This window comes from Mustela nivalis (genome assembly GCF_964662115.1).
Source record: "Mustela nivalis genome assembly, chromosome: 18".
NCBI lineage: Eukaryota > Metazoa > Chordata > Mammalia > Carnivora > Mustelidae > Mustela > Mustela nivalis.
Window position 1 is genome coordinate 55,938,989 of NC_139037.1, and position 18,006 is coordinate 55,956,994.

At 43.6% G+C, this 18,006-nt stretch overlaps 1 protein-coding gene across 5 annotated transcripts in view; it reads left to right on the forward strand.

The window, feature by feature from the left end:
- Positions 1-18,006, forward strand: part of LOC309852960 (caspase recruitment domain-containing protein 8-like) — a 71,888-nt gene that overhangs the window by 33,415 nt on the left and 20,467 nt on the right. Inside the window, exons 7-13 of one of the 5 annotated variants that reach the window (XM_082710523.1) lie at positions 911-1,061; positions 1,612-1,841; positions 1,913-2,175; positions 3,547-3,672; positions 4,016-4,157; positions 5,422-5,466; positions 8,543-9,086. In XM_082710523.1, coding sequence (XP_082566649.1) covers positions 911-1,061; positions 1,612-1,841; positions 1,913-2,175; positions 3,547-3,672; positions 4,016-4,157; positions 5,422-5,466; positions 8,543-8,808 — 1,223 coding nt within the window. In that variant the 3' untranslated portion in view covers positions 8,809-9,086. Of the gene's footprint in view, positions 1-910; positions 1,062-1,611; positions 1,842-1,912; positions 2,176-3,546; positions 3,673-4,015; positions 4,158-5,421; positions 5,467-8,542; positions 9,087-13,546; positions 13,631-13,873; positions 14,046-18,006 lie in introns of those variants that run through there. The other 4 variants (XM_082710522.1, XM_082710526.1, XM_082710524.1 and 1 more) reach the window with 4 other exon arrangements.

An 18,006-nucleotide genomic window follows, 5' to 3' on the forward strand; every position in this document is an offset into this window, starting at 1 on the left:
GTGTCCTGGTGCTCAGCTCAGCTCCTGTGCTTACCTGCCACGAGGTTGGGGGAAGCTCATCTGTGTTCACATGAACGGCTGACACCGTGTGCTATTTTCTGGAGGTGCCACACAGCTAGTACCAAGATTCAGAGCAGTTCTATAAGGTGCGGGTAGCATTAGTCTATCTGACATGGGAGAAAAAAAGTCTCAGAGTGGTTAGGTAACCGTCTGAGACTTTTCCTTTTTCCTATCCAAAATCCCTACTCTCTGCCAAATGAGATTCCATCATTTTTAATTCTTGATAAATCAGTTTTCTCCGAGCACAGTATTTCAGAGACTTCTATCATCCAGGGTACAGATATTTGTTCTATGCAAATCATCCTCACCCAGAGTCTGAGCAGAAAGAATGGTATCCGGGAGCGCATGTGTAGAGGGTCTCTAAGTGCTGCTGGGAAGACTCTCCCAGTTGGGTGGTGGAAACGCTGGGGGAACCAGAGGATGGTCTGCAGTGCCTTGGGTTGGATGGCGGTGAACACTAGGGTGAAGAGTTGTGACTTTCCTTCTTAAGCTTTCATGCTTCCTCCTTTTACGGACTTGTGTTCCCCCGCCAGCATCGGGTGTTAGCTGCTGTTTGGGACCATGTAGAAATTTAGTTGCCGTGGTTCCTGCCCTAGGTGAATACTGCTCCCCAACAAAGCCATCCAGCCTCACTTCCTTCTTAAATTTGGGGGTTCAGTTTCAGTAGTGACCAAGAGCATTCTTGTGCCTTTCTTTGTCTGGATTCCAAGGCCAAAGCCCCTTGTTCTCCCTCCATACTCTTCTCTCTGATATCTGGATTCCCAACAGCACATGTGTAATTCAAAATCCAGAATGCCTTTAGGCCTTTTCCAACAAATCCAATCTGACACGTACAATGTGTATTTTTCAGAAGAGACTTGCTTGGAAGAGGAGACATTAGTGCCCCTTGAGGCTCCTAAACTCTTTTCTGGGGTTGGACCAGCTTGTCATAGTTATCAGTTTCTGGGACCTGAAGGAAATGTGGATATTGAGTTGATTGATGAGAGTGCAAACAGATACAGGTAAGAATTGAAGATGTTGGTTGTTTCTCCCATAAAGGAAGTATGTGCTGTGTGATACTTACATGTACACACCTACATGATAAGGTATGCGATTCACCCCTTCAACATTGGAAATTTTGTCAGGATTCTCTGATCCTATGCACTGAGCTGGTGTTTTAATTTCACCACATGTAGAATATAGAGAAAGTGGGGCCCTCAGAGTGTCATTAACTCGCCAGAGTGTTCTAATGTGGTGAAAACCACAGAAGGGTCTTGAACTTTGCTCCACAAACACCATATCCCTCCGCACTTTTGTTCTTTAATCAAAGACCCGGGGAGCCTGGGTGGCTCAGTCGATTAAGGGTCTGCCTTTGGCTAAGGTCCTGAACCCGAGGTCCTGGGATCTAGCCCCAGGTTAGGTTCCCTGCTCAGCTTCTCCCTCTCCCTCTGCTGCTCCCCCAGCTCGTGCTTTCTCACTCACTCGCCCTGAAATACATAAATAAAATCTAAAAAAAAAAAAATCAAAGTCCTGGTCTTCTCCCAGCATGACTATCACTCTGGCTCCTTTCAGCGTCCACTTCCCCATGGCTGGCTTCTATCTGTGGCCAGCGACACGCCTCGGATTCTTGGTAACAGCCGCGGTGACCGTGAGGATAGCGTTGGATTCTTGGAGTCAGCATCCAGAACTGAAGTTACAGCCTGAGGAGCAGTGGATGGTGGCAGGCCCACTGTTTGATATCTCCGTGGAGCCCGAGGGGGTCATCGCTGAAATCCACCTCCCTCACATCATCTCCCTGCCAGGTAAGGAGAGGAAAGGGGGCTGTGAGGATGGTGGGGAACACTGTCTGATGCCCTTTCTCATTGTCCTACAGCAAATGAGGTCGATATGTCTTGGTTCCACGTTGCCCATTTTAAGCACGAACGGATGATCCTAGAGGCGCCAGCCCGAGTGGAGCCTTTCTATGCCGTCCTGGAAAACCCCAGCTTCTCTCTGATGGGAATCCTGCTGAGATTGACCAGTGCGATTGGTATTTCGGTCCCCATCATTTCCACGGCACTGCTCTATTATCACTTCTACCCTAAAGAGATTAAATTTCACCTGTACCTTATCCCCAGTGACTCCTTGGTGATGAAGGTAAGGTTGGCAGATTTGGAGAAGCAAGAACTATACGTCCACTTATAGCCTTGGAACTTGGACTCTGTTTCTGTTTGTTTGCTTTCTATATTTCTCTTTTTCTTTCTTTCTTTTTTTTTTCCTTAAGACTTTCTTTCTTTATTTTCCAGAGAGAGAGTGAGTGAGAGAGAAAGAGAGACCAAGAGAGATAGAGAGAGAGCACAAGAAGGGGGAGTGTCAGGCAGAAGGAGAAGCTGGCTCCCTGCTGAGCAAGGAGGTGGATGGAGGACTCCATCCAGGACCCTGGGATCATGACCTGAGCTGAAGGTAGACGCTTAACCGACTGAGCATCGTTTATGCTCACATGAAACTCATGTTTCAGCGTTGGACACCCTTCCTTTAAATGGATCTATGGATTTCTTTTAACGTGAATCAAATATGCAGATAAATGGATCGCTCCCTAATTTTTGCACCCAGATGGAGAAGTGGACATCACCAGCTTCTTTCCCCTTCCTGCCCCGACCTGATCGCTACCCACCAAGAGTATTTACTAACTGGACTGATAAGAGCATCTTCTGTAGTTGTTTTTAACAGCAGTTCTTGCTTGTTAATTCCAGAAAGTGTGTATTGAGCTGTAGCTGAGACTTGTCGAATGTTATTATTATTTTGTTATTTGAGTTCTATTCTGTATTGTGGGTGGATCCTCAGAGAGCTCTGAGGTCTCTTCTGTTCTGCTTCTGGGTCTCTCTGGGGTGACGTCACTGCTGTACTGCTTGCTGGTGGGCAGGTGGCTGTCACCTCATGGAGCAGGAGCCTCGTCCCTCATAGACGCAGCTGCAGACAGCAATGGTTCTCTGCCGAGGCACAAGGAGAAAGCCTCTTTGTCCCCGGATTTGAGGAACACTCAGGCTATCCCTGCCACATTATACAAAGAAAAACCAAACTCTACAGAGATATGTAATAAAAAGAAACCCTTTGTGGGGGGAGCGACTGGTATCTCAGTTGGTTAAGTGTGTGACCTTTGATTTTGGCTCAGGTCATGATCTCAGGGTCTTGAGAAGGAGCCCAGAGTTGGGCTCTGTGCTGAGTTTGGAGCCTGCTGAAGACACTCTCTCCATCTTCCTCTGCCCATTCTGCCCCGCCAAGGAAAAAACAAACAAACAAACAAACAAACAAAAATGAAATAAATCCCTAGCTCTGAGATAACCAGCAGGAAAATTTTATTAATACACGTCTCTCGTGCACCAAGCTGGGGCAGTTGGTGGAACATGCAGCTGTGGATCTCAGAGCTGTGAGTTTGCTCCCCACATTGTGTACAGAGATTACTTGTCCAGAGGCATATGTTTACTTTTAGCTTTGCTCCCTCATTTGCTTCTGCTGCTTCTTCCTCAGGCAATAGATGAAGAAGAAACTAAGTTTAACGGTGTGCGTCTACAGACCTCCCCCCCTGTGGAACCCCTGCATTTTGGTTCCTCTTATATTGTGTCTGGTTTGGCCCACCTGGAAATAACACCCAAGGTCAGTAGAATTTGGATGTAACTCAAATTTCACTCAGATTTCAAAATTTTGTACTTTTTTTTTTTTTTTAAAGGAGAGGGTTAGTAGCTCAGATGATTATTCTCCAAACCATATCCTGATAGGAGCTCAGCTACCTTTCCTTCCATGGAATAATACTAATTCCTAAAATTGTAAATTTGAAAAGATTGTTGACCATTCTCCTTTTGTTTTTCCCTCATCCAGCCACAAGACTGTATAGGAAATGGCTAATATTTCAGTGACCAGTTCACTGCAGGCAAACAGGCCTTTCTACCCCCACCGTCAACCCCCTGACACTTTAAGTCAAGTGCTGTGCTTCTTCTAGGAGTTGAAATTATCCTACAGGAGTCCTGGAGAACCCCAGTCATTCTCTAAAGTCTTTGCTGGGAAGATGGAGGAACCAATCACATTTGAAGTTACCGAACAAACATGCAAGACTTCGGTCTGGCACACTTTGGTGAAGCCAGGTAGGTAAAAATATGATGTTTAAATTTGGGGGGATAAAAACAAATTATGCACCTCTTTTCTGGGTTGTAGTGATGTGTGCCAGAGGAGAAGGTCTGTTTATGGTCCCATTGCAGAGTAGAAAATAAATCTACTGCCAGCTTAGAGTCCATGTTGAGTTGAAACAAAAGTGTAGACACTGGTCAAGTTTGCCTGGGATAGGGATGGCTGTTGCTATCAAGAATTGGACCCTCTCGGGCGCCTGGGTGGCTCAGTGGGTTAAGCCGCTGCCTTCAGCTCAGGTCATGATCTCAGGGTCCTGGGATCGAGTCCCGCATCGGGCTCTCTGCTCAGCAGGGAGTCTGCTTCCTCCTCTCTCTCTCTCTGCCTGCTTCTCTGCCTACTTGTGATCAATCTCTGTCAAATAAATAAATAAAATCTTTAAAAAAAAAAAAAAGAATTGGACCCTCTCATACGTAGGAGGCAGTGAACAGAGATACTAATCATAAGAACCAATGGAGCAGAAGTCAATTTAATTCTATGTCCTGGGCAATTTTATAGTTTTCATACATAGAGACTAATCAGCTGCTGAAGGAAGGGCACAAAATTGATCAGAAGTTGAAAGAACAACAGGGCTTTTAGGAAGAACATGTAACACCATGTGGAAGGCTTCATGGTAAACAGACTCTAGTGACTTTCCCAAATAAGGCTCCAATTGGCAAATCTCCCACCAACTTATATGTGTGTTCAACGTATAAATTTTGCACTATCACAATCCCAGTATTATAGGGTTAAAAGAATATCATTACTTATTTTTGAAATGTACTCACTTTATGATGGTATTTCGTGTCTAAAATACATTTGCCTGGAGGATGATTTATGTAGCACAGTGTGATAATGTTACCATAGCTTTCTCATTTCCTCACATATTGGCTTAGAAATAGCAATAAAATATTGGAAAAACTGTTTCTTCCTCTGATGCATTTCCTTGGTGGGCAGTGGGTGACCTTCTACTTAATTGGGTTCCATTAGGTATATCAATGTTCCAATGGGATCCTTAACCCAGGAAATGGAATCAAATTATTTTAGTGCATTGCATCGAAGACTAGAGAAACTGCAGGGGCACCTGGCTGGCTCAGTCAGAAGAGCCTGTGCCTCTTGATCTCAGAGTTGGGAGTCTGAGCACCATGTTGGATGTTGAGATTACAAGAAACAACAACAACAATTAAAAAAAAAAAAACTAAATAAGGTAAATGGTTCATTTTCCAACTTTTCCTTCTTTCCTAGTGGAGCTCCAGTGTCGTGCTGCATCACCGCCTTCTCCCTTCTCAGGTGAGTGCAGTGTCCACACCAAATGTCTGGAGGTTTTGAGGGGTGTGAGGTGGCTCAGTGAGGGATCCTACCTTCTCTTCAGTTACAGAGACTGAGTGTGGTCGGACACAAAGAAGGAGTCTGAGCCACTTGAGTGAATTTATAGGAGGGTTTAATAAGCAGACTCTGAGCATGCAACCACGTCTTATTGGGGAAAATACCTTGCATCTGAGGAAGTCTCAGTGAAAGTAGTTCAATATGGCTGGAGATGAAACTTTAGAGGGACTGAGTACACCTGAGACCAAAGGCAGGCAAGAAACAGAAGTTGAAAGCAGAAGGGTGATGGCTGAACTCTTTTGGTCCTTAGGCTGAGGGCAAAGGGGGACTCAGGAAAGGTGGGTAGCAATGCACTCACTGTTCTGAACAGTGTGGATGGCTGTGGGTGTGGAATGGACAGGAAGTGGAAGCCAGGTTAGGAGGTTGTGAAAATTGAGAACAGGGATTAGCTGGGAAATGGTTAGTTACTGGAGAGGATATGTAGCAGAGAAAGAAATTATGCAAAGTAAGGAGTCAAGGGGCACCTGGCTGGCTCAGTCAGAAGAACATGTGATTCTTGATCTTGGGTAGTTGTGAGTTCAAGCCCCACCTTGGGAGTAGAGATCCTGTAATAATAACAACAGCAACAACTTTTAAAAATAAATAAATAAGATATAATAAGAGTCTGAATTCAGAGGACTACATTATGACCTCCACATTGTCAGCTTTGTCAGTCTCCACACAGTAAAAGTGACAGGCCTCCTGTCCCAAAACAGATCATCCGGAGGAGAAAGGGAACATCCCCTGATCCCTCTTACTCCTCAGGTGTCACACTGGCTTCATATGGCACAAACCCACTTCCTGGCCAGCTGGTGTTATGGTCAGGGGGCCCAGAGAGGCAGATGAGCTACAGAAAATTAGACCCCACGCCTGGAGTTGCAGTTGGGTTCAAACCCAACCACGGATACAGTTAAGAATGACGTAAAGAAGATTTCACAAAGGAAATTGAAAGGGTTTATGTAGGTGGTGAGTGTGTAGCACCAAGAAGACGTCTCTTCCCTTCCTCTTCTACAAGCTCTAGAGCGAGAGCTACCTGGTGTCAGAAGGATGAAACCCACCCTCGTGTGCTCTCTCTAGAACACCCTTCAGAAGCGGCTGCCAGCCCACGTCCTGCATCAGATCATTCTGGCCAGCATGCACTGTGAAGCCTGACATCTCTCTCCCCGTCTTTGCCTTTTGGCCTGGTGGCATCTTGTATTTAATACCAGAATCCTATTCCTCGAAAGCCTCCTCTGATACTAACTCTTCTGTGAAGACTTTGCTTGAAAGTCTAGTCATCCCCTCCTTTCTGAGCCAAGGGCTATGGTTGCATTTTTCTCCTATGGAATTATGGTGATAAAAATGATCATGGTGACAAATGCAGCTTATGGAATGCCTGTTGCATGGCAAATGTTCTGGGTACATATAGGTGTGCATTATACTCACCGCTTCTGTCTAGTCCTGTCAATGCACTTTGGCTGGCTTCCACAGAAAAGCATGGAGGAGCATCAGAGTGAACATGGCAATGGTAGTGGTCCTGTATGGAACGTAGTCTGAGACAGACACACCCCCCCACACTCATGGGGTTTCTACTCCAGCAGGTGAAAACAGTGAAGTGTTTCGCAGTGCTTATCAAAATACAGTTGTGATACACGTTCCAAAGGAAAATTAGAGGGATATAAGGGAGGTTGAAATGGGAGGCTCAGATCTAACCTTGAGGGAGTTGAAAAAGTTTCAGAGTGTATTGTGGAGAGAGGCAAAAGTGAAATTTATGTCCAATGAGGAAGATGGAATAGAAATTGCTAAACAAATGAGGCAGCAAGAATAGGTTAAGTTGAGAATCTTTTTGAGAGGAACTTCATTCATTCAAATTGAGGAGTCACTGAACGGACACTTCCAGTAATTTTTCAGGAGAAACACCAAGACTTCACAGAAATCACATCGTTCAATGAAGGTGTTTGGTTATAATTGTGATGACTGGACATGAATGATCTTCACCACTGTGTTAAAGAACAGAAGTTCTAGAGGCATGAGTTGTATATAGAAACCAATCCCCCTTTTGGGTCACCCTTTTGGGTGGCTGAATTGGTTAAATGTCTGACTCTTGATCTCGGCTCAGATCATGATCTCAGGTTTGTGAGATCGAGCCCTGTGTCCAGATCCACACTGGGTGTGGAGCCTGCTTTAGACTTTCTCTCTCTCTCTCTCTCTCTGCCTTTTCCTCCTTACTGGTGCTCTGTCTCTCTCTCAAAAAGAAAAAAGAAAAAAAGACAGTCATTCCTTTAATGAAGAAACTGAGGAATTCGAAAGCGATATGTTTTAGCCAAGGTCACACAGGTATGATGTGTGGTCACCAGCGTGAACCCTGAGTTGGCATGATGCGAAATACCTTCTTCTCTCCAGTGCTCTCTGTCCCCTCTGTGTTGTACTTCACCCGTTAAATCTCTTTCTACACAGTTTATCAGAAGACCGTTGAGGGTGGAGAGCTAGTCTACTACACCTTGACGTCTGGTATCCTGTGTACCAATGTGTGAACTTGAAATATGTTAGAAGGATGAATAGATGAATGTGGAAAAAGATAGGCCTTCTGTGGGATTCCAGTGAAAATGAGAAATAAAGAAGGAGAGGTGCTCAAAGCTTGGAGAAGAGGGAATGGAATTGCAGAAGAGGGATCACCAAGTTTCCCTAGATTCATACACCCCTGGGAATGGACTGGAAATCCTGAGGATGTGTGTGTAAGATCTGGGCAACATGCAAAAGAGAATGAGCAATATCTCCACACAGAATTATGCCTTTAAGCAGTGGCTGGGTGACTCAGCTGGTTAAGTGTGTGACTCTTGATCTCAGTTTGGGTCTTGACTCAGGGTCATGAGTTCAGGCCCCATTTGGGGCTCCATGCTGGGCCTGGAGCCTACTTAAATTAAAATGTGTATGTGTGTGTGTGTGTTTACATTGAGCATACATCTTGAACCCCATAAGTGAGCTATCCCTTTCTGAGTCTGCAACTCTTTCTTGTGTCCAGTTGAGATGTTTATGAAGGAGAACCACCGGCACCTGCGAGCCAGGCTGGGGGACCTGAGCGGAGTACTAGATGATCTTCAGGACAGTGAAGTCTTCACCGAGGAAGAGAAGGAGCTGGTGCAGCAGTTTCCAACACAGCAGAGGAAGAATGAGACCCTGCTGAGGATGGTGGAAAAGAAAGGGCCCCAGGCCCTGGAGATACTCTTCAGAAGCCTTCAGCACAGAGATCCTTACCTGATGTCCTACCTCAGCCAGCAGAGTTTATAACATTGACTCAGGTCAATACTCAGGAAGAGAGAATCCCGTGTCCTCCACGGATAATGGATAAAGAGGGGTGCTTGCGTGGCTCAATCATTTAAGTGTCTGACTCTTGATTTCAGCTCAGTTCGTGATCTCGGGATTGTGAGAGTGAGCTCAGCTCTCAGCTCCACACTAAGGGCGAGTCTGTATGAAATTGTCTTCCTCTGCCCCTCTTCCCACTCTCTCTCTCTCTCAAATAAATAAATTAAATAAATCTTTTAAAAACAAGAAGGAAAGTGGATAAACAGACGTGTGATCATTGAGTTCAGTGTCCAAGACAAAAGAGGTCCAGGTGACACCCAGCCACCACACAGGTTTTACTGAGGACTGATGTGTAACTAGACAGATACCTATTTCTGTATCCTCATATCTTCCCCTCAACAATATCTCAGGAGAGTAGGAATATTCACACTAAATATTTTTAAAACTATTTTAAATTAACATTTAATGTATTATTTGCCCCAGGGGTACAGGTCTGTGAATCGTCAGGCTTACACATTTCACAGCACTCACCATAGCACATTCCCTTCCCAGTGTCCATAACCCAGCCTATCCCTACCCCCACCCCCAGCAACTGTCAGTTTGTTTCGTGAGATTGAGCCTTTTATTTCATACTAAGTATTTTTAAAGTCAAGTTTTTAAAAAATCCCATTTCATTCATTGACACATTTCTTGGAAATCTGGGCAGAGGAAGGCAAGACCAGATGTGGTTATGATTGACAGGGCCCAGGGAGACCAAGTCTCCTGAGTCACGTGAGAAGCAATTCCAGTGAACATTATATCTGAGCTGTTACCTGCTCAGAACAGAAGCCAGGAAGGCTTACGAAACACTCCCTGTTGAGGGCATTCATGACATTCACAAATTTTGATTTGTTTTTTAATGCACTGTGACTTTAACATTTTATCCGTTGCTATTTCTATTAGGGTGATGAAAAGTCCCTTGAGGAAATAGAGCTCAGGAGTGGAAGCAAATGCCAATATTGGCAGAAAAACTTTGGTCTCTGGTATATAGGATGGTACCAGGAACGGGCACATTCTGGGTCACACAACTTCATGGAACAGCTCGGTGGATTGCAGAGGCGGAGTATGGATGAATGGTGTCCACAGAAGCAGCGTGGGGGAAAAGGAGGAGCATCCAGTGGTTGTGAGGGAGGCCCTCCTGGCAGGTATGTCACAGAAATAGGCAAAGCCTGCCACTGGGGTTCTGCCATTGGACCCTGCCATTTTGTATGCGTCCCAGCTGCCTTTGGACCAGTGTTTGAGTGTCATAAGTAATGCTATCCTCTGACTTTGAGCCCAGTTATTTCCTTGTATTTGAAGTGAGTTTGTGGAAGACAGCCTAGAGTTGGGTCAGTTGGCTTTTGGGTTTTTTTTTTTTAAACCCATTTTGACAACGTCTGCTCTTAAAGTGATGTGTTCGGCCATTTGCATTTAACATAATTCTTGTGTGGTTAGGATTTAGCCGAGGGCAGCCCCTTTGGTATTTGTTTTCTGTCTATTCCCTTTGTGCTGCATGGCTATCTTTCCTTTCTAGGCTTTTTTAGGGCTTACTTGAAGAGTGTTTAGTATTCTACCTTAATTTATCTATTGTGTTTTTTATGGTACGTGGTTTTGCATTTCTTAGTGATTGTGTTAAAAATGAAGAGATACCTCCTGAATGCGTTGGTCCTCATATCCATAGTGTGCGAATTAAAGTTGAATCTAGAAACCTTAGCACCATTTTGGCCATGGTAACTTTTATGACCCAGTTGTTTTCAATATTACCTCTGTGTATAATAAGATTCCAATCATAAAAATGTTATGTATGTTTTTTTACTTTCTTTTTTTAATGATTTTATTTATTTATTTAGAGAGAGATGAACAGAGCATGAGTAGGGGGAAAGGCAGAGGGAGGGAGAGAGAGAATTCAGACAGACTCTGTGCTGAGCATGGAGCCTGAGGCAGGGCTCCGTCTCAGGATTCTGAGATCAAGACCTGACCTGAAATCAAGAGTTGGACACTTCACAGACTAAGCCACACAGGTACCCCTGTTTTGCTTGCAATTGATGCGTATGTTTTAAGAACACATGAAGAGTATAATCTATGATATGTGCCCAGATATTTACCATTTTTGTTGAGTAATTTTGTTCTGTAATCCTGATATTCCAAATGTCATTGAACTTCCTCTGGTGATTTTTTTTTAACTTATTTATCTTTTTCTTTTTCAAGATTTTATTTATTTATTTGACAGAGAGAGAGAGAGATCACAAGTAAAGAGAGAGGCAGGCAGAGAGAGAGGGGGAAGCAGGCTCCCTGCAGAGCAGAGAACCCATGCGGGGTTCATGACCTGAACTGAAGGCAGAGGCTTAACCCACTGAGCCACCCAGGCACCCCTTAAGCTTGTTTACGTTTTTTAGTGATTTCTACACCTAACTTGGGTCTCAAACTCATGGCCCTGAAGTCAAGACTTGCACACTCTACTGACTGAACAAAACAGACACCCCAACAATTCTTTTAAAGCAGATCTCCTGACTATGGGTTTACTTAATTTTTGTTCATCTGAAGATGTCTTTGTATTGTTTTCACTCCTGAAGTTCATTTTTGCTGGCTATAGTGGCAGTTCTTTTTTTCAGCCATTTATATCTGGTTTCCATTGTTCCTAATGAGAAATAGCTCGTCATTCAAGTTGTTTCCTGGACATAAGGTATCATTTGTCTCTGTTTTCAGTTTTCAACAATTGGATTATGATAGATCTGGGTATGGATTACTTTGGGTTTGCCCTATTTGGAATTCATTTGATTTCTTAAATTTGTAGCCTTATGTTCTTTCACAAAACTTGAAAGTTTACAAATATTATTTCTTTAGATAGATAGACAGACAGACATACTGAGTTCCCAGGTGCCTCTAATTACCTTTTTTTCAATCCTGCATTTCTTTCTCTTCTCCTCTGGGACTCTGAGGGTATGAATGTTAGATTTTTGTTGTCCCATAGTTCTGTCAGATTTAATTGTTTTCCTATCACTTCCTCTCCCTGTTGTTCTGATTGCATAACACTTATTTATTTATATTTTAAAATTTTTTAAAGATTTCATTTATTCAATTATTTATTTATTTATTTATTTATTTAGAGAGAACAAGCACAAGTGCAGGAGGTGTAGAGGTGAGGGAGAGAGAGAATCTCAAGCAGACTCTGTGCTGAGTGCAGAGCCTGACGTGGGGCTTGATCCCACAACCCTGACGTCATGTCTTAAACTGAATCAGGAGTCAGATGCCCAACTGACTGAGACATCCAGAAGCCCCAACTCTTACTGATATATTTTTCAAGTTCACTTTCTTTGTTATCTGTGTTCTTCTAGTGAGTCCATTCTCTGAATTTTAATTTTTGGTTTTTGTATTTTTCAGTTCTAGACTTTGGTTGTTCTATTTTCCATTTCTTCACTTACATTCTATTTTCACGTTTTCTATGTCATATATTCTATTTTGCACATATCTTTATATTATGCAAGTGTGTTAGCAGTTGCTTGTTAGAACAGTTTTAGAGCATTTCCTGTAACGTCTTTGTTAGGTAATGCCAACATCTGTGTCATCTCATTATCTGATGTCTATTGATTCTTAGTTTCTGTATAAGCAGAGACTTTTTTGGCTCATCCTCATATTTTGAATAAATTTGGTTTATGCTCTGGACATTTGAATGTGAGGTTACAAGACACTGGGTCTTGTTTATGTGCAATGAAGAATGTGGATTTTTTTCTAAATATTTCATTTTTAAGGAAGGTTCAAATGTTCCACTGACTGAGCCAGCCAAGTGCCCCTGGATTTTTTTTTTTTTTTAATCTTACAGTTTTCAAAGACTTTGCAGTTCTCTTAAGATCTACCATATGTATGTGTCTATGGATTGGACAGAAGTCTCCCAGCTCCTCAGTTTTCAAAGTTCTCAGGATCCTAAATAGGGCCCGATCTATGTATACCCAGGTTGAGCTCAAGCAGAGGAGTTCATATGACTATGAGTCTTCATTCCAGAGCTTCTCTCTTTTCATTATTGTTCTAGCGGGGGCAAGGGTAATTTATGACTTTTCTTTTCAAAGATTTTATTCATTTGAGAGACAGAGTGAGTGAGAGAGAGCATGAGTGGGGGGGGGGCAGTGGGTGAGGGAGAAGCAGAACTGTAGCACTGCATGGTCCCAGTGCGATCAATCAGTTAGGTCTCCTCGGGAGAACACAGGCAAAGGGTCCTAGCTCTACCAGAGGACCCGGACGCAAGGGCCTCTTGCAGAATGTGTTTGCCCCAACGTCTCCAGCTAATAAACTCCCTCCTGACATACTGGATGGTAATTAACTAAGTAGACCTCCTCAGAATAAACCTAGGTTGCTGGAGGAAACACAGGGTGGGGTGCTGACTCTCTCTCTCTCTGTTCCTCCTAATAGATGTGGGAACTTCTCCCTCGTTTCCGGGTTAATGGCTGTAATTGGAACCAAGTGTCTCTAATTTTTCTCCCCCAGGATGGGGACTTTCGGGATTATTCCCCAACAGCTGCCCAAACTCCCTTTCTTTCAGGGAAATTCCCTGTCTTCTCTTGCCTGACAGAGACTCCTGATTCCACTTTGGAGGAAAAACAAATGTACACCATTCTGCGTCTGCTCATCTGTCTGGGCTGACAGGTTTTAGGACTGGGAACTTTCTTTTTCTGCCTTCTGGCAGCACTCTGTGCCTTCTGCCTCCTCCCCCCTCCTCTTCCTGTTTCTGCACCATCCTGTGTGCCGCCGGCCTTCGGGACACCGTTCACTTCAGATTTCCCCACCAGTGTCTCAGGTAAAAATCGACAAAGGGAAACAAACTGATCAGCTTCTAAAAGAGAACTCAGGATGAACATAATTTGGTGTTTAAACTAATTTAAGTGTGCTGGTTTAATTAAACATGTCTTGAAACTTATCGGCATTATATGTGAAACTTTTATTCTACCAAGATTTACTGAAAGTCAGATGAGCTCATGATATCTGTTGCAGTTTTTCGTTTGTTTGTTTGTTTATTTTCTAAGGTTTATTTGTTTGACAGAGACAGAGAGCATGAGCAGGGGGAGCAGGAGGCAGAGGAAAAGACAGACTACCCACTGAGCAGCGATCCCATGAGGGACTCAATCCCAGGACCTCAGCATCACGACCTGAGCCAAAGGTGGTCCCTTAACCGACTGAGCCACCAGGCATCCTAAAATGAATGGATTTTAAAGGTACACTAGTAGAAGATTGAAATTCTGCTTTCTCTCAGTTCAGAAGACTAAGTTTTCGTAAATTGTTGGTCTACTCTTGAAAATGGAAATGAATTTGTTTTTTTCTTTATCTGCCCAGGAAAACCAGTTTCTCTATTTTGTCTTTTCCGGTCTTTGATTACTTAAAACTTCTCAGTACTAAAGGAGCTAACTTTGCTCACAGCTATATGACCCTACATATTTGCCTTTGGAAACTTAGGTCATTTTGGTCAAATATGTAATTAAGTTTTGGGCTTATAATGATCTGTAATTCTACTCAGGTATGTGCTTTATAGCTGAGTTTTTTTTTTTTTTTTTTTTAACAAACTTCCCCAAGGTTTAAATCATAAACAAAGTCTTTTTGACCAATTAGGTTTGTTTATTTGGTATCCGAAGTTACCTGGAAAACACCAGCAAACAAGTAATAAGCCTCGGGTTATGTTGTCTGGATAAATCTAGCTATTCTGGAGATGATATACAATTCCTAAAGTTGTAATAGGTTTTGGTAATTATGTCATCACTTAACACTGTAATTACTAAAATGTTTTATGTCCAGGGTGCCTGGGTGGCTCAGTTGGTTAATCGTCTGCCTCTGGCTCAGGTCATGATCCCAGGCTTATAGGATGGAGTCCGTCATGGGCTCCTTGCTCAGCTGGGAGCCTGCCTCTTCCTCCCTCTCTCCCCCTCCCCCATCATTGCTCTCTCTATCCCAAATACATAAACAAAATCTTTAAAAAAAGTAACCTGGGGGCGCCTGGGTGGCTCAGTGGATTGGGCCGCTGCCCTCGGCTCAGGTCATGATCTCAGGGTCCTGGGATCGAGTCCCACATCGGGCTCTCTGCTCAGCAGGGAGCCTGCTTCCTCCTCTCTCTGCCTGCCTCTCTGCCTACTTGTGATCTCTCTCTCTGTCAAATAAAATAAAATCTTTAAAAAAAAAAAAAGTAACCTGAACAAGAATTAGTAACATGGGACTAAATGAACTAAGAAAAGGATTATAGTTTTGTGACTCTTGTTTAAAACATTGCCGGTTCTCTAATGTTTGGTCTTGTAGATTAAAAATACTTTCTCTTAAGAAAACTATGACTCCAGAAATGTAATAAAATATACGTTTGTAAACAAATTGAAAGAGTTTACTTTTCCATCAGAACCCTCTGAAATTCAAAAGGTCTCTCAATATTCTATCTTCCATGTTAATTATAGTCATTTGCGAAAGTTCAATAAGATTCTGGTCTCCTGGGCTCTTGGGTGGCTCAGTCATTAAGTGTTTGCCTTCAGCCCAGGTCATGATCCCAGGGTCCTGGGATTGAGCCCTGCACTGGGCTCCTCGGTGAGAAGCCTGCTTTTCCCTCTCCCACTCCATGTGCTTGTGTTCCTTCTCTCTCTGTTTCTCTCTCTCTCTGTCAAATAAATAAAATAAAATCTTTAAAAAAAAAACCTTTGTTATAATTGGACTTGTTTCGCAAACAAATTATTCTTGATTAGGCGATCTCTACAAATGAGGGTTATTATAGAGAGAAGTTATATTTCGATAATCCACCTTTGCGGATGTTCATTCTAGTTCTGATTGTCTTTAAAAGTTGCGTGTGGGGAACCTGGGTGGCTCCGTGGGTTGAGCCTCTGCCTTCAGCTCGGGTCATGATCTCAGGTCCTGGGATCAAGCCCCACATCGGGCTCTCTGCTCAGTGGGGAGCCTTCTTCCCCCTCTCTGCCTGCTGCTCTGCCTACTTGTGATCTCTGTCAAATAAATAAATAAAATCTTTTTTTTTTTTTTAAAGATTTTATTTATTTATTTGAGAGAGAGACAGTGAGAGAGAGCATGAGCAAGGAGAAGGTCAGAGGGAGAAGCAGACTCCCCGTGGAGCTGGGAGCCCGATGTGGGACTCGATCCCGGGACTCCGGGACCATGACCTGAGCCGAAGGCAGTCGTCCAACCAACTGAGCCACCCAGGCGTCCCTAAATAAATAAAATCTTAATAAAAGTAGTGTGTGCCTAAGCTAGGCAACTTGATGTAAACTTCGGAGTAATGGACACGATAGCTTTGGCTGCCTCTTTGGTGGGTCTCCAGGACTTCTGGTAGGACTACCACATAAAATAAACAAAACGGCATGTTTACCCAGAAGGACTCGAAATGATTCTTCCCAGGTGCTAAATGCACTTAACTGAAAGTTACGTGAGGTCAGAGAGGGACTTCTCGAAAGCCAGACCACTGTTGATTATCTCCTATTACTCCACCATTTAGGATGTGAGGCGTTTCTTTGCATGTGTTGCTTCAGCATGGCGCTTAACTCTTGCAGGGGACATAACTCTTAATAGGGGACATTTGTGATCAGTTAAATAACATCAAGGTATCACTGTTCTGTTCAATGGAATTGGTAACTGAGGCTCCTACATAGGAGATGTGATCTCTTGAGCTTGACATTTCTTTTATGCTTATTCTTTTGCATGTGTGATATGTGGATCATCTGCTGTCTGTTATGACTCCCCGCACCCCAGAGCCATTCTGTGGGCCCCTAGACCAAACCCTGGATAGATTCCAACTGCATACAGCACACTGCCCCATTTTGGCAGGAAGCAGCCAGAGCCCTCATCATCCTATCCCCTAACGGCAGTTAAGGATTCTATTCTATTCTATTCCAAAGGAATGAGTGAAAAGGAAAGGGTTAAGGTATAGACAGGGAAGGTAGGGGATCCCTGGCTGGGCTCTGAAACTATTCTTGGCAGGCAGAGGTGCTAAGACAGAGTGAACAAGAGAGAACAGAATAGACCAGAACACCTGGCCCCCTGGGGTGTTAGGGGAAGTAACATTCTTTGGTTGCTACAGTGTGATCACGAAAAATGACTCAACCTCAAAAAAAAAAGGAAGTCATTAAAGGTGTTGTCAATAGTCCTTGATCAAACCAAATGAACACAAGTATCTCAAGGTCATGAGCTGCCTTGTCGAGTTTTCAATAAAAGACCAGTCTTGACAACCCTCAGTGGAAACTCATTTGGGACCCCCTCACTCTAGAGAGCTTTTCCTGTCCTTTCTGGTCTCACCTTCACTTAAAAAACTTTCACTCCGTTCACCCTTTTATATCTGCAAGATTCATTCTTCAACTCCGGGAGACAACATCCCTGCAATCCTACATTACTATTGTAATGAACCTTGCCCTTAGAAGACCATGGACTTAACGCATGTTGTGTGTGTTCTGACTGCTCCACTGTCCTGCCTCTCCCCATTCTCTCCCTCCCCTTGGGCCTCCCTAGCCCCCGAGACACAACAATATTGAAATTGGGCTCATTAATATCCCGACAACGGCCTCTCAGTGTTCAAGTGAAAGGGAGTCTGAGAAACCAACTGAGGGTTTTATTTTTATTTTTATTTTTAAATTAATTAATTAATTAATTTTTAAAGATTTTATTTATTTTATTTGACAGATAGAGATCACAAATCGGCAGAGAGGCAGGCAGAGAGAGAGGGGAGGAAGCAGGCTCCCTGCCGAGCAAGGAGCCCGATGCGGGACTCGATCCCAGGACCCTGAGATCATGACCTGAGCTGAAGGCAGAGGCTTTAACCCACTGAGCCACCCAGGCGCCCCCCAACTGAGGGTTTTAGAGGGGAGGAGGGTGGGAGGGTGGGTGAGCCTGGTGGTGGGTATGAAGGGGGGCACGTATTGCTTGGAGCACTGGGTGTGGTGCATATCAATGAATGTTGAAACAATGAAAAAACAATACTGTCACAGTTAAGAGGAGCCCAAGAAAACAGGATGACCACGTGTAATGTGGTCTCCTGGATGGGATCTGGGGACAGGAAAGGGATGTTAGGTTCAAAATTAAGGATATCTGAATAACCTATAAAGTGTTAAAAAAAAAAAAAAAGGAAGTTAGAGTCACACGTCTCTCACTTTAAATCAAAAGCTGGAAATGATGATACTTATTGAGAAAAGAATGTTGAGAGTGGAG